The 14,491-nt window shown below is 28.8% G+C and overlaps 1 protein-coding gene across 1 annotated transcript in view; it reads right to left on the bottom strand.

The window, feature by feature from the left end:
* The window catches only part of LOC148226760 (C3 and PZP-like alpha-2-macroglobulin domain-containing protein 8), a 246,540-nt gene that overhangs the window by 118,674 nt on the left and 113,375 nt on the right, over positions 1-14,491 (bottom strand). Inside the window, exon 3 of the mRNA XM_088203337.1 lies at positions 1,457-1,629. Coding sequence (XP_088059463.1) covers positions 1,457-1,629 — 173 coding nt within the window. The remainder of the gene's footprint in view (positions 1-1,456; positions 1,630-14,491) is intronic.

Here is a 14,491-nt window from a genome sequence, read left to right as displayed (position 1 = left end):
TAGCTGAAGCTAGTATTTGGCGTTTTTTTATTTTTAATTTTACATTTTCTAATGTCTACTATGTAAATTTTATATAAACATGAGAAATATTCAAATTAAGTACAAACAATGTCAGTTCAAAAATCTACAAGAACAAAGATTTATCTAAGCAAAACATTAATGAAATCGTTATTTCGGAACACCAAAGAATTTGCATAAAAATATCAATTATCATACAAGCCCTCCTATCCTATTAATAACACGAGTCTTGTTCTTACAGTAAATATTCTCTGTCATTGAGAAAATATTTATTTGTTGCGAAACGGTCACGGTTATATTAAATTACAAGATCCGCAAAATTCCCGTTACAATGCAATACGACCTTGGACAATGCCCATTAGGCAAATGTCGCTTTATAAAGGAGTATACCTATTTCGCCGTTCTAAAAAGCGATTGGATGGATGATCGCTGTATAATTGCGATTGGTCAGAAAGCTTTGCTGTCCTGGATACTTAAGCCTGGACTCCGATGAGAAGTAGGCAGTCACTAGCAACTCAAAGAGACCAGAAGACAACATACTATCATGGGCGCTCACATCCCGAGAGGAACTTCTCCATACCGAGCACTATCGTAGCAGAGAGATATCAACTACCGCTATACACTCACTGCCACGCTACCTACTAGATCTCTGAGGACCTCCAACGGACATTATCCCTGCGCCAGATTCTCCACCACCACTCGGAGAAAACATCTCGCCATTTACCGTCTGTCGTAACAATTGTAAATATAACGTAATAACACTCTAATTAGATTCCACCCTGAGTCTCTCTGATTACGAAGTCACACCCCTAAGGTTCTCAAACCGCACTCATGAAAATCCATTTTTGCGAGTTTCAAGCACCTGCATAATATTTTATAGTTTAGAGGTCATTCTTATGATCATTTAGAAAAAATAAAAAGAGAAATTTAATAGTGCGTTTAAATAATTTGAAGCTACTTACTAGCACATCCGTCCCAAAATGTGCACATATATCTACCGAAAAAAACAACTCTTTACTTGCAAAAGGATGCGTGGTAAAAATGTATTTTACCCTACGCCTAATAATAAAGTATTGTTTTAATACCCTTAGGTTACCGATCACCTTAATTGTTTCTCTTTTGATGCGTAATTTTGCGTCCAAGAAGCAATGCAATTGGCTCGCAAATGTCCTAATCTGTCATACGACAGAGCCGTCTCGAAATAACATTATAGAAAATGTTACACTTAGTTACGGGGGGAGGGAGGGAGAAACGCGGCGAAAACGAGATGAAAGAAGAGAAGAGAACTATCTCCTTAAAAAATGCGTTAAAGCGGATACTTGGGGCTGCCTCAGTTGAGACCTTTTTTGTTATAACTATTGGTGTTTTTTAAAGAGAACACCTTGCATTATTTAAACAAAAGATTTAAGGTATTGAAAATGTATATAAACTGACTTACCGTTAATCATCTTTGAAGTTTGACATATCAGCGTGTTGTCCATCTTTTCGCTTTGAAGTCTCAACGTTACGTTGGCTGGCCTTTTCGCTTCCTTAGGATCCTGATGTAAATCCACCAAAACGGCTATCCACTTTCCGGGAACTGCAGCTTCTGGAGCCACCACCGAGAATCCTCTGAAAGTTCAAAAATAATATTAAAGCCAGTGCTTAATCAGTACGTGTATGTACCAGGCGCGAATCACGTCGCAAATTCATCTACTTTATCATGTTAATTGGAGTAATTTATGCTAACCCTGTGATAAATGCGACACAACTTTGGGATACAAGTTAATGCACGCGTGCAAATCCCATAATTGTGCATTATTTATCATGCGGACTAATGCAAAATTATTGCCCGAATCAGAGCAATACGTTCTGCGACTTAATAACTCGGGTAATTTGTGTAAGTGACTTACACGCTCATAAATCTCAGGAACGTTTGTTGAAATATAATATTAACTTTGATTTTAAATTATACGTATTTTGTTAACAAAGTAAATTAAATAAATTAATTTGAATTCCTTGCCTGGCGTCCTAATGAAATCTGAGAGTGTTATTCAAGAAAAGTCAAGCTTAAAGCTTGATAAAATAATAGAATTTAATACATTTAAAAAATATAAATCAATTTACTTATTTCATAACAAATATTTTTAATGATTTTTATTATAAATAAACATTGGATAATCACATATAAATATTTAGGGAAAATAGATTAATCAATAATTTATTTTATTGCTATAGCTTTAATTACGATTTAAGTACTACAGTTTTTCCGATGATTTGTTAATAACGACAACGGTTAATTGGATTTCTAATAATTACTATAAATTTAATCAAATGGTTTTATTAATTTTATTACCATATTTATAATTGCTCTTTGACGTAATACTGTTCTTTTATATATAATTTAATTATAAAACAAGCAAAAAATATGTGTTTTATTTTATATTTAGTAATATTTAAAAACATATGTTTGATATTATGTAAAAATATTTTCTTCAATATTCAAAATGTTTTATTAATTGTAATTTGAAAAGGTCACTTTTAAGGTTTTAACCACGTACACAGTTTGATATAATTTTGAGGTCATTTTAATGACTATTTTAAAGAAATAAAAATACGCATTAAAATTAGGGTTACATACAGTAATTTTAACAATGAAAGAAACAATTGCGATAATAATCGAAAATATTGCATGTCAAACTATATAGCACAACAGTTTATAACCCATAAGTAACACCGAAAAGTACTGCTTGCCAATACATTCTACCACGTACATAATATTATTGTTCTGCTACCCTTTGGCTACCAATCACCGGAGTGCCTATATGAACCATTCTTTTTTAAGACATAAACACATTTAATGTCTCACAAACATCATCTGCGATTCGCCAGAGCTGTCTCGAACCAGCTTTAAAAAAATAATAAACTTCGCCACATAATCAAAAAAATGTAAAAGAGGCGAAGTCGCAGTGAGCTGAGCCAGAAGATACTAGAGACATCAGTGGATCGTCGAGAAACCAGTATAAAAACATATCACGACAAATCCTAACTGCTCCACAGACATCACAGCCGACAATAATACAAATTGACATACCTCGTAATAGCGGAGTCTACATTTCTCTTTATATGTTTAAATAATAAACTTTTACCAGCTTTTTCAGAGTGTTTTTGCCTACACATCATATTAATACATGGATTTTAAATAAAAGATATGAATAATTTAAATTCGAATATTAAATATACTATTTTCAGATTGTCATTTTGTGTACATATATAAGATAATATATATAAAATAAGAAATATACAGACGATAAGATGAAACAATAGTTTTTCCAGGTTTTTGCCAAATTGCTCAAACACATAACTATCACTAATTATATACAAACATAATCAAGAAAATATATTAAACGAGACACTATTTCACTAGACAAATTTTTTTTCAAAGCTTGTTATATTATGTTGTTATAACAACGAAATATAATATGCTTTTGTTTTTTCAATGATTTTTTCGAATATTAGGTTTGACAATGTTTCGTTTTATACTATAATTAAAAAACATTTCACTTAGTATTAAATTTTTATTTTATTTATTGCTTAAATAATTTTTATAATACCTCTTTATTTTATACTTTATCCATTAATAAATATGTTTAATATTCCATGACGTATTTTTCATTTTATTTGATATTGATTCAGTATTTAATAAATATAATAAATTGTTTGCAAAAATATCGCATTATTTTAATAATTTATAAATAAATATACATAATTCAAACAAAGAGAAACGACTATACAACATTATTGTAATATTTTTATGTTGTAGTTGCGATTATAAAAAATTATGTAAATTAAATTTACCTGTTGTTAAATACCTTACAACTTTAAACAATATATATTACGAATAAATTAAATATTATCGAGCTATGGAATACCTTCTAACAAATCACGAACTATAATATATTATTTAGTGATTTATAAATTGCAAAGCAAAAAGGCACGCTAAATATATAACGGCGCATTTAAAATCAATATTATACTTATCTTAGGAAAATAAATAAATAAATTAATAAAAATAGTGATGCTTGTCATTACATCAAATCGAGTAATTTAGGTTTAAAAACTGCGAAAAGACAGGAGATAATATACATAGACAAAAAGCTCGAATAATGAAGATTTTCGTTAAAAATAATTATCATTTTGCGACGCCTCAAAATTGGTTAAAAGCGGGAGAAAAGGACCATTTTTTTTACTGCTATGTTCTGTAAGCGAAAAGTTTTACGCGACGCTTATATTATCTAATCTATATGTTATGATATCATTCATGCAAATATTTACTATTTAGTAGCAATGAAGATTTTCATAAAAAAGCTTATTTCAAGTGGTGTAAGTCGCTGTCTATAGACTTGAAAGACCTGAGTTTAAATCTCATATGAACCGTATTGTTTTTTTCAATTTTTATCATGTCTGAAAGATTGGAATTAGTGATTTATATAAAATTTTATTTTCATAGATTTGTTTTTACCTCGATTTTTTTAATGTCAGTGATAAATTTTGCGATATTTAATTGAAATTACGCTAAGTCGTATATTTGGTAATAAATATTTTCTAATAAAAAAAAATAAGAAGGAAAGTATTTTTTATAAATAGCCCTGAAATATGCATATAAAAGTCATAATTAAAAAAAACAATAATTTAGAACACCTAACAATTTTAAAGGCAACTTAACTTACAATGGCCACGCAGACCTTTGAAAAATATTCGTGTTGATTACTGCAAAAAAAATCTAGCCTAAATACGGAAAAAAAAAATTGGTATCTTGCGCATTAAAAGCATTATTATACGTATCCTATTTATGACGAGGAAGCGACCAAAATGGTTTCGCTTATATAGATACACCCGGGAGTCATACTTTTGTTTCATTTAAAAGTTAAGTTTAATATGCTTTAATAAGCTCTTAATACGATTATTCTAAGGAATAAAAGACACATACACTTGATTCAACGCAAAGACCAGAGAGACTCGTGCATTACGAGTCTTTATTAGGAATATTACCATTTTACTACTGATCGCTAAAATCTGTTACAACCATATTGGTTTAACCTAGACTCTTTCTGATTTAGCACAGTTGTATAATATCGACACCTACATATAATAACATTGACGAATAGCTTAAGAGCAATATAAAAATCACATATGACACATCAATAATAAATACTGAAAAATGTAATCTCGAGAGAGTTGAATACTCAAATGAAGATACATAACCGTAGTAAAATATATATATATATATATATATATATATATATAAATCAATTTTTTAGGAATTAAAGTAAATTGTTTTATACATAAATTTTACGCAACTTGCCATTATTATCAAAGAAGTATATGATTAAGATTCTGTTAAGCCCAAATAAGATTGGTTTAAAGAGGATACTGTTCTGAAGTTATTATTCAATGGTGTATTTTAATTATTTGTAATCTAGATAACAATGCTTTGTAGCTACCCTTATAGAATATATCGATGTAAATGCATCGTAGCAAATTCAAATTCGCATGTGCAACGTCTCCCCGGTGACACATAGCCGCCCCTGCTACGATAATTACGACTCGCACACTAACATACAGATATTGGCAAACGCGCTTTCCATGTCCAGGTCGTATATCAGGGGTAACAAATGGCATATTGCATTGTATATTCAGGCCGGTCCCGCTGGCAATAAATTTCCCGGAAGAAAATATGAAAACGCAGGTGCCGCCGGTTGTCAGGGCGCTTGGCTAGCTTCCACTACCCTCGATGCGGCCCTGGCGCCCCCCGTCGCCGGGTTCATACGCGACTTCCGGCCCGGACGGAAGTTACATCACCATAACACAAACCCTGTCCCGGCTTTGGTGTATTTCCATCGGTCACGCGTCCTACGTATACCCTTACCTACCCGTTAAATATTCACGAGAAAATTGGCAAAGTGTTGAGTGCGAACGGCGTGTAGTAAAATCGGATACCGTAACGTCAAACGACACTTTTGAAAAGCGGCTGTGTATCTTATTTATTGAAAAAGAAAACGGTGATTCACTTATTTATGCTACTGTGAATAAACATCTCATAGCAAAGCCCTGTCGAATACGACAAGAAAGAAATTTATAAGGTCTACATATATTATATTTGCAGGTGGGACAAATATTACTTTATTATTTAATTATTTTTTTGCTTACAGTATTATTAGATTAAAATTGTAGAATAATAAAATCAAAGCCTTGTTAATATTAATTATCATAAAAACTGCGTAAAAGTTTCTAAATTTTACTTTGAATATCAGCGCTTTATTGTTCTGACGTAACGGACGGCAAAATATGCCTTCATAAACAGGTTACTAAATATTTATATCTAGATTTATATGTAATAAATAAGGTAACACATTAGAGCATAAACTTAAGTTAAGTATTTAATATTTTATATATCTGAGGTGGCAAAACTTTTGCTCACTACGAGTGACCTGCTTTTTAACTTATTAGTGGTGGTCACATTTAAATTAAAATAAACATAGATAATGCCAATTATATTTTAATAACAGAAATTATTGATTACTTCACACAAACATAAAAATATGTTATAAATAAAACAATATGTTCTTCTATTGATTTTTTTATGGCGGGCGCTAAGAATAGTTACGCGGTCGACCAGTCGACCGCGTTCGACGCTTTAGCCACCCTTGCTATATATGAACTATCAGTTGCAAAAACTATAATAAATAAAAATAAATTGTACATTGAAAAAAATATTTTATATATTGATTTATAGATATATTAAAATCATTTTTCTTTATATAAAAAAAATGCTGTAAATGTATGTGAAAAAATATTATTTTGCAAATATAAAAAAGAGTTTTTTTTAAAGTTTTTCTAAGTAATTAGCATTAATTTAAATTAAATATGAAAAATAAATAAATAAATACTGAGTCAAGCTTATTTATAAAGATCAAAATTAATATAAGTGAAGAAAAAAACATACAATTTTTTAGTTCATGTAGGAAAATAGGAGTTTAAAACAAAAACAGTGCGATGACAAAAGTGCTATTTAGAACATAATATGTGTTTAAATAAATGTATTTTTTTACTAAAGATATATTTTAACTACTACAAATATATTTTTTTATTCTGTATCAGTGAAATCATATCTGAATACATTTTTACCGGTAAATATATATTTCTACTAGCAAAAATATAATTTAACTAGTAAATTCATATGCTGCTCTAAAAGTATTTAAAACTCAATTAGACAGTAGCGAAACGTTGCGAAACAAATTAACCTTATAAAATTAAAAATATATTTAGTTTTGAAACTTTTATTTTGTAAAGTTTGGTTTAGGTAATTCGTAATAGCAAATAAACGCTTTGCAATTATACAGTAAAAATTTATAGACATTTTAAAACAACATATAATTTACTAGCGCCTATAAGTTATTTGCTTTTAAAAATATCTAGTGGTTAAAATATATTCGAATATGATTTAACTGAAACGCCAGAGAAAATTTAAATTTATTGATAGTGCACATTCACTGTAATTTATATATAAATTTTTTTTTTCTCTAAAGCTATATTTTAACTAGTAAATAAATATAAAATTCCATCCGAATACATTTTTATCGACAGATATTCATTTATAGTAAAATATATTTCAACTAGTAAAATTATATGCTCATTTAAAAGTATATGAAACTCAATTAGACAGTTGCAAAACGTCTACTTGCTGTTTAAACCAGAACCTAACTGAAACAAATTGATCTTTTAAAATAAAAAGAAATAGTTTTAAAACTTTTATTATGTTAAACGCTTTGCAATTAAACAATAGAGATTCATAGACTTTTACTAGCGCTTATCAGTTATATTTCATTTTCACTTTAAGAAATATATATTTACTGGTAAAAATGTATTTAAATATGAAACGACAATCAAAATGTAACTTTAATGTTAATTCTCATTCCCTATAATATACATACAAAAATACATCATAAATATACCGAATTTCAAACCCAAACCTAACCCAATCGATTTAACATAAATATAGTTAATAAATTGCAGTTAGTTTTAGAATTTTCATTAGGTCAAGTTGGTATGAGTTTAAACGGAAAATATATGTTTTGCAACGCTTAAACTGCGTTTCATAGATATTTTAAAGTAACATATCATCAGCTAAACAGCAATTATATATATTTACCAGTGTATATGATTTTAATAAACTTTTATTGGCTACTAAACATTTACTGTAATATGTATAAAGAACAACATATTTCTAACCCAAATCTAACTTTAAAAAAGTTCAAAAACTATCGTGAGTTTTCATTGCGTTTAATTCGTTTTGGATCATTTAAATTATATTTTGCCTAGTAGAAATGTATATAGCTGGGAAAATGTATTCGAATATGATTTCTTTAAAACGTTAGTTAAAATTTTACTAGTAATAAACATTCACTGTAACATACATAAAACACAACATTTTTAGAATTAAAAAAATAAGCATTTATTATTTGTAGTGTGTATTAATTAATACATGCCGACTTATATAATAATAATATTTGTGTTTTTAAAATACTGGGTAATAAAATATAAGTCAATAACAAATACGACTCTAATTAATAAGAAGAGCGTAAGCGAAAATAATTTGAAGAAAAATTGCAAAATCCTGATAAAAAGACAAATGGATTAATATTACTAATTTTAGATTGCAAAATATTTAGATTACAACAACAGTTTTTCAAAAGTAAAATATCAATTAAATTTTTTTGTAATAATTAATTAATAGGTAAAGATCATCATTTTTTTATAATAAATGTTGCATGTTTTAAAATTGATGATAATACACTACGTTAATAATATGTAAGTATGTGTTTGATTGTTTTTATAAAATTTAAAAACAAATACTTATTGAACAGGCACTGAACTTCTTTTATTAAATTTAATTAAAATATATTATAAGAAATATTTTTTCGGTTAATTAAAAATGTAAAAACATATTTTATAGCAGACTAATTAATTCTTATTCTGTTGAATTTTTAGCAACCAAAATAAAATTAAATATTTGATGCTTTGTTAAAAAATAAATACATCAAAAAGTAAATGATGTAGTATTCGTTTAGATTTGTATTTATTATAACATAGGTATATTTAATTAAATTATGTATTTTATTCTAAAAAAATATTTTTATTACTTATATAATAACATAATTAGGTTCATATATTAGGATCGAAGCTTATGAAATTGTTTTGAATATAACCAAAGAATCGTTTCAGGTGTTTCTTTATGTAATCACACAATCTTGGAACTCGCATACATGTTTTACTAGTACGTGGAACTAAGCTTTGGTCTCTGTGACGCAAAGCCGTGCAAAATCTATCCTATAGGGATCAAAGCTTTAAAGTCATACATCTGTCTTAGCAAGGATCAAATACTTGTTTATATTGATTAATAAAATACAATATGTTTACCATAAATTTATGTTATGTCCATTCCAAATATTCGCATCCTAAAAATGCGTTACTTAAAATATTTTCTATAGTAAATAGTTCAGTATTTATAACTTTTATTCCTTGAACGTAATAACACGATATAAATATTTTTACATATAAAAATACCCAAAAGTCATATAAGATAAATAATGTGCTGAAAGAGTTATTAAATTATGAATGACATAAATATCTAAATAAATAGCTGTTGTATTAAATGAAAAATATATGATTAAATATAACTTTATGATCATACACACGTTGGTTATTTTAACTGCGTATGTAAATTACGAATTTTTTATCATCGACATTTTCAGTTATGGATTTTTGTATTATTCCACGCTGTGATATATAGCGACAAACTTCCCATTTTATTTTATATAATACTACATTCATAAGAGGTATAACCTACAATTTCATTTAAGGTGTACAAAAGGGCTTATTATATTCGCGACCGTATTTTCCTTCACACTGATATTAGCCAAGGTGATATTAGAGTGCGCCCACTTGATTTATGCCACATTTTCGGTTCGAATTTATTAGTAGACATCTTTAAAAGCTTTTTTTCCCGAGCTTATCTCCCCGCCGCCGCCGAATTTATGAATTAATCCAGGGTGGTTTTTCACGGGAGTCCTCCGGAGTGCTCCGGAAATACCGTGTTTTCAGAGAATATTTCATAAAAGGCCGAAAGCGAACGAGAGAGTGAGAAAGAATGAGAGCCACGTTCGCGCCATGTGTCTTTGACTCGTTGGAAAATTGGTTTTTCTGGAAGAAATTTTTACGCCTGTTAAAAATAACTTGTTAAGAGACTAAACCGTAAAAAATGACACTTTTATTAAAAAAAATAATAACTATAAATACCGCAAAGATGTATCGATACGGCTACTAAAATAAACATTATTGCATTGATAAGCTTTTAAAGTTTAAAATTTATTATATATTAGTTTTTTAATTTTTACTTAAATTTATGATACAATATTCGAACGTTGACGTCATAATGTAAATAAATAAATGGTTCTATTTTATTCTGAACGTTATGAAAATATTGTTAGCGCCATCGTTCTGTTAAAACGTGACTGAAATTTTTTAAATTTTACTTGCACCGTAAAAGTCTTGAAGAATGTCTTAAAAGAGATGTCGCAAAGAAAGGCAGGGTGGTACTCGCGAAGCATATAATTTTAATTTGCGTGCCGAAATACATTAAGAATTTTTTTTAAGAAAAAGAGAGTGTAAATAGTGTTTCAATGATTTAATAAAATAAACCAGCTTTACTGATACATATAAATAGTTTATTTAGACTAATTAGATGCACTTATATTTATACAATATTACTATAGCTTATTACTTACTAATTGAAATAAATTTATATTTTATATTTATTTATGTAAAATCTTAATGAGCACTGAACGTTACTTTCTTTACAAAAATGCAAATATTATTACATAAACGGAATAAAAATATTATTTCATAATTTCAAAGTACTGATTTTTTTTTAAATTACGCAAAAACGTCTGGTACAGGTCAACCTTTTCTTATGCAGCCGTTGTAAAAATTTAAAAAATATTTGTACAAATTTAATTTTTAACAAAAAAAGGCTATGATAATTTTTGATACGTGAATAACAAAATACACGTTTTTGAGAGAACTTGGGTGAAAGACTCAATGTATTATTGCAAATTTTAAATTGAAATAAAAAAGTTCAAGACATAAATAATAAACGGAATCGTCGTTCCAGGAATATTTTTATCAGATGTATCTTGATAATTTTTTTTATTATATATTCTTATTATTTTTAAATCATTATGAATTATATATAAATCTTATTTATTTCGCCCTCGCGCCTTTATTTAAATGATGTTTATTTTTTAAACACCCCCGTAATGAAACCCAAGAACGCACTCTAATAATAAACTCGTTTCCATGAACTCGAGCTTAAAAGGGGTGTAGTCCATATCTGGCATAAATTACGTCACAAAATATATATTTGCTCAACATAATAAATGAGCACGACCCCGCCCCTATACATCCATAGTCTAGAAGACTTTCATGTATTACTGGGATAATATAACGAGATTCTCCTCAGGAGTCTGAAAAGTATTATAACATTGAAAACTTGTTTGGATTCCGGATCTGCGTTGCGACGCAGAATCAAGTTCTAAGCTGCCGTACAACACTAAATTAGAAGAGGCAACTCGAGTTAAGAGTGAGCTTATGTGATTTAATCTCGTCTTGTACTTTTGCGAGGGCTGTATACAACGAACTATATAAGGTCCTATTTAAACGGAGCAAAGCTATACAGAGCTACATATTATATATATGCGTGCGTTCAGTGCTGAAGAATTTAGCACTGTTTTAATCAGTAACGTTTAAGGGATTTCATTTTGATAATTTATTATCGTGCATACTTCTAAGAAACATACTTGTACGTCGTAATCCTTCAGAAGGTAAAGTTAAATGTATATTTTTATGTTTCAAAGAAAGTCGTTTATTGGCTTGGCGGTGAACTTAAATTTAAGCTATCCATAACATAATGTAAAGTATACACAGATATGTACATACTTATATAAACTGTATGGGGAGCGAGGTGTGAACGTTCGCATAAAAAGATAAAAACGCAGCAAAGGTTTTCGAACTGAAAGATTGTGTTTTATCCAATCGTTCATAAAATACTAATGTTGTGTCTCATTAAACAGTAGCTTAAATTATTTTTAGAAACATTTTTACATATGTCCAAAAATGTTTTATTAATTATATTGTACTGTTTGCTGAATATTTTTTTGGTTCTCAAATAAAAATTATGGATGAGGAGTCACAGTTTTAATAAAATTTATGTACCTTTATTAAACGTTTCTAATACATCTTAACTGTAAGTTATGATTTGTAATAAAGAAATGTATTAAGCATATTATTAATAATCAAATCAATTGTTGCCATTTAATTGCCATTTTAAATTTCAAAGATGGATGCTTTTTCATATTTCGTATGGTGTACTAAAAGAGACTAAATTCAATTTTTTTAAATTTTTAAAATATGGTTAACTAAAATATATAACAGCCATTAGAGGCACATACTTTATATTATAGTTATGGAGAGTCTAGTCCACGCAGCGCAATACTAAAGGCTATGGTCTCTGTGTGTGCCTTTTTTATTGTGATTAGCCAGCAAGGGCAGAGTCACTTTTTGTAGGGAGGCCAGAACGGTCAAGGGCAGAGCCCTGGCGGAGGGCACGTACGACTCTTACGTTTAGCCTTAAACTATTTCAACTGCGGCTCGTGGCTCGTGTCTCGATGAGACTGAATGAATCACGTACTTTTTGCATTCATGCAAAGCACCTTGACGCGCACCCGAAATTCTAAAAATATACACAAATATAAATTAAAATAGCCTGAACACATTAACTGTTGTGACTCATTATGGACAATAACCCACGCAATAGATAATAAAGTGATTCAAAAATAATAATAAAAAAAATTATACTGGATGATTTTTTTATTTTTTATATCAGGGTTGTATTTGTTATTTACATATTGCTTTTGAGATAAACAAAATTAAATGTTTTTTATTATTTTTAGTAGCAATGCTGTAGTATTTTTTAAATTTTAAAAACTCCTAAATTATTTTTTGATTCTTAAAAAAAAAGTAAAACGTTTTTGCCACAATTATGCAATAAAAATCTGTATTGATTCTCAACATGCTTTATTATTTATATTCAAAACATATTTTTAATATCATACTGATTCTCAACATGCTTTATATTCACTCTATTATTTATAATCAAATCTTTTCAAAGTATAGTTTAGATTTTAAATTATTAAGGAGGGAAATATTTTTAAAGTAATGATAGATAAAATGTAGTTGTCTAACTAGTTGCTACGGCGATTCTTAAGTCATTTAAACGATTGTTTTAAATTTATGAAAAATAAATAACAACTCGTTTTGACAAAAGGTCAAATTAAAGAGGAAATAACTCGATACTAAACAATTGCATTATAATCGAAAGATTTCATGGACCACCCTGGTTAACGCATCCACCCCGTTAATTACTCGTGGGCACTTGAAAAACTACACAATTGTGCGTTAAGATATGCAATATACAATGCGTCTATCGCATAAAAACCGATGATGCCATCTACACATTGTATTAAAAAAATAAGTTAAGACTTAAACATATAGTTTTGGTTGAATTATCAAGCGATGCAATTGACCCACAACATCCGCGTGTGATTTAAAAGAGTTTTAATTTTACCAAAAAAACTTCATAAAAAAATCTAGGACTATATTATAAATTAAAATCAATCTTAAGAATGCATTTAAAATAATTTTGATTACAAAACAATAAAAAATCTGTCATACAATTTACTTTAATTTTAATTGCAATGATCTTTGTGTACCATATTATTATTTATTGCTGTTATTTATCAGATTATGCTCTCAAACACGAACATCGACACTACTAGACGTTAAATAAAATAATTATTTGCTCAGTTAGCCGTCGAATTAGTAGTGGAGGTTTTGTACCACGGGGGTTGGGTGTTTGCTGTTACATTTGCGATTGGAGCACGATCCAAAACCAGAATTTGTGTTCCAGGGACGAACGTGGACTGAATGTTTGGACACGGTGTATACGTATGAAATTCATGCCAAATATTTATTTGCGTCAGAGCAATTCCCTCTTACGGATGTGTTTGTCTTGCATCTTTGCATATATCACAAATTGAATTCGCTCGCTATCTCTCTTATTAAAAGCGGCGTCTTTCGAGCGAAATTTCATTTATTGTGCACACAAAAAGTCAAGAATTCTACTTACAAATGCCGAGTCACTGTTTTTATATACTCTTCATGTCACATTGCCAGTTAAATTGTAAAATCGTAGCAACGTACATATTTATAAATAAATACAATACAAATATAAAATAAAATACTATTTATACTATTTGTTTTTGTATCTTAAGAAATATACTTTGACATTGAAGTTGCGTATCTATCTTATTTTCTA

This window comes from Plectrocnemia conspersa, unplaced genomic scaffold (assembly GCF_051122295.1).
Source record: "Plectrocnemia conspersa isolate PC_06_02 unplaced genomic scaffold, ASM5112229v1 ptg000014l, whole genome shotgun sequence".
In the NCBI taxonomy this organism is placed as follows: domain Eukaryota; kingdom Metazoa; phylum Arthropoda; class Insecta; order Trichoptera; family Polycentropodidae; genus Plectrocnemia; species Plectrocnemia conspersa.
Note: the sequence above shows the minus strand (reverse complement) of the source record. Positions and strands in the feature narration are given on the sequence as shown.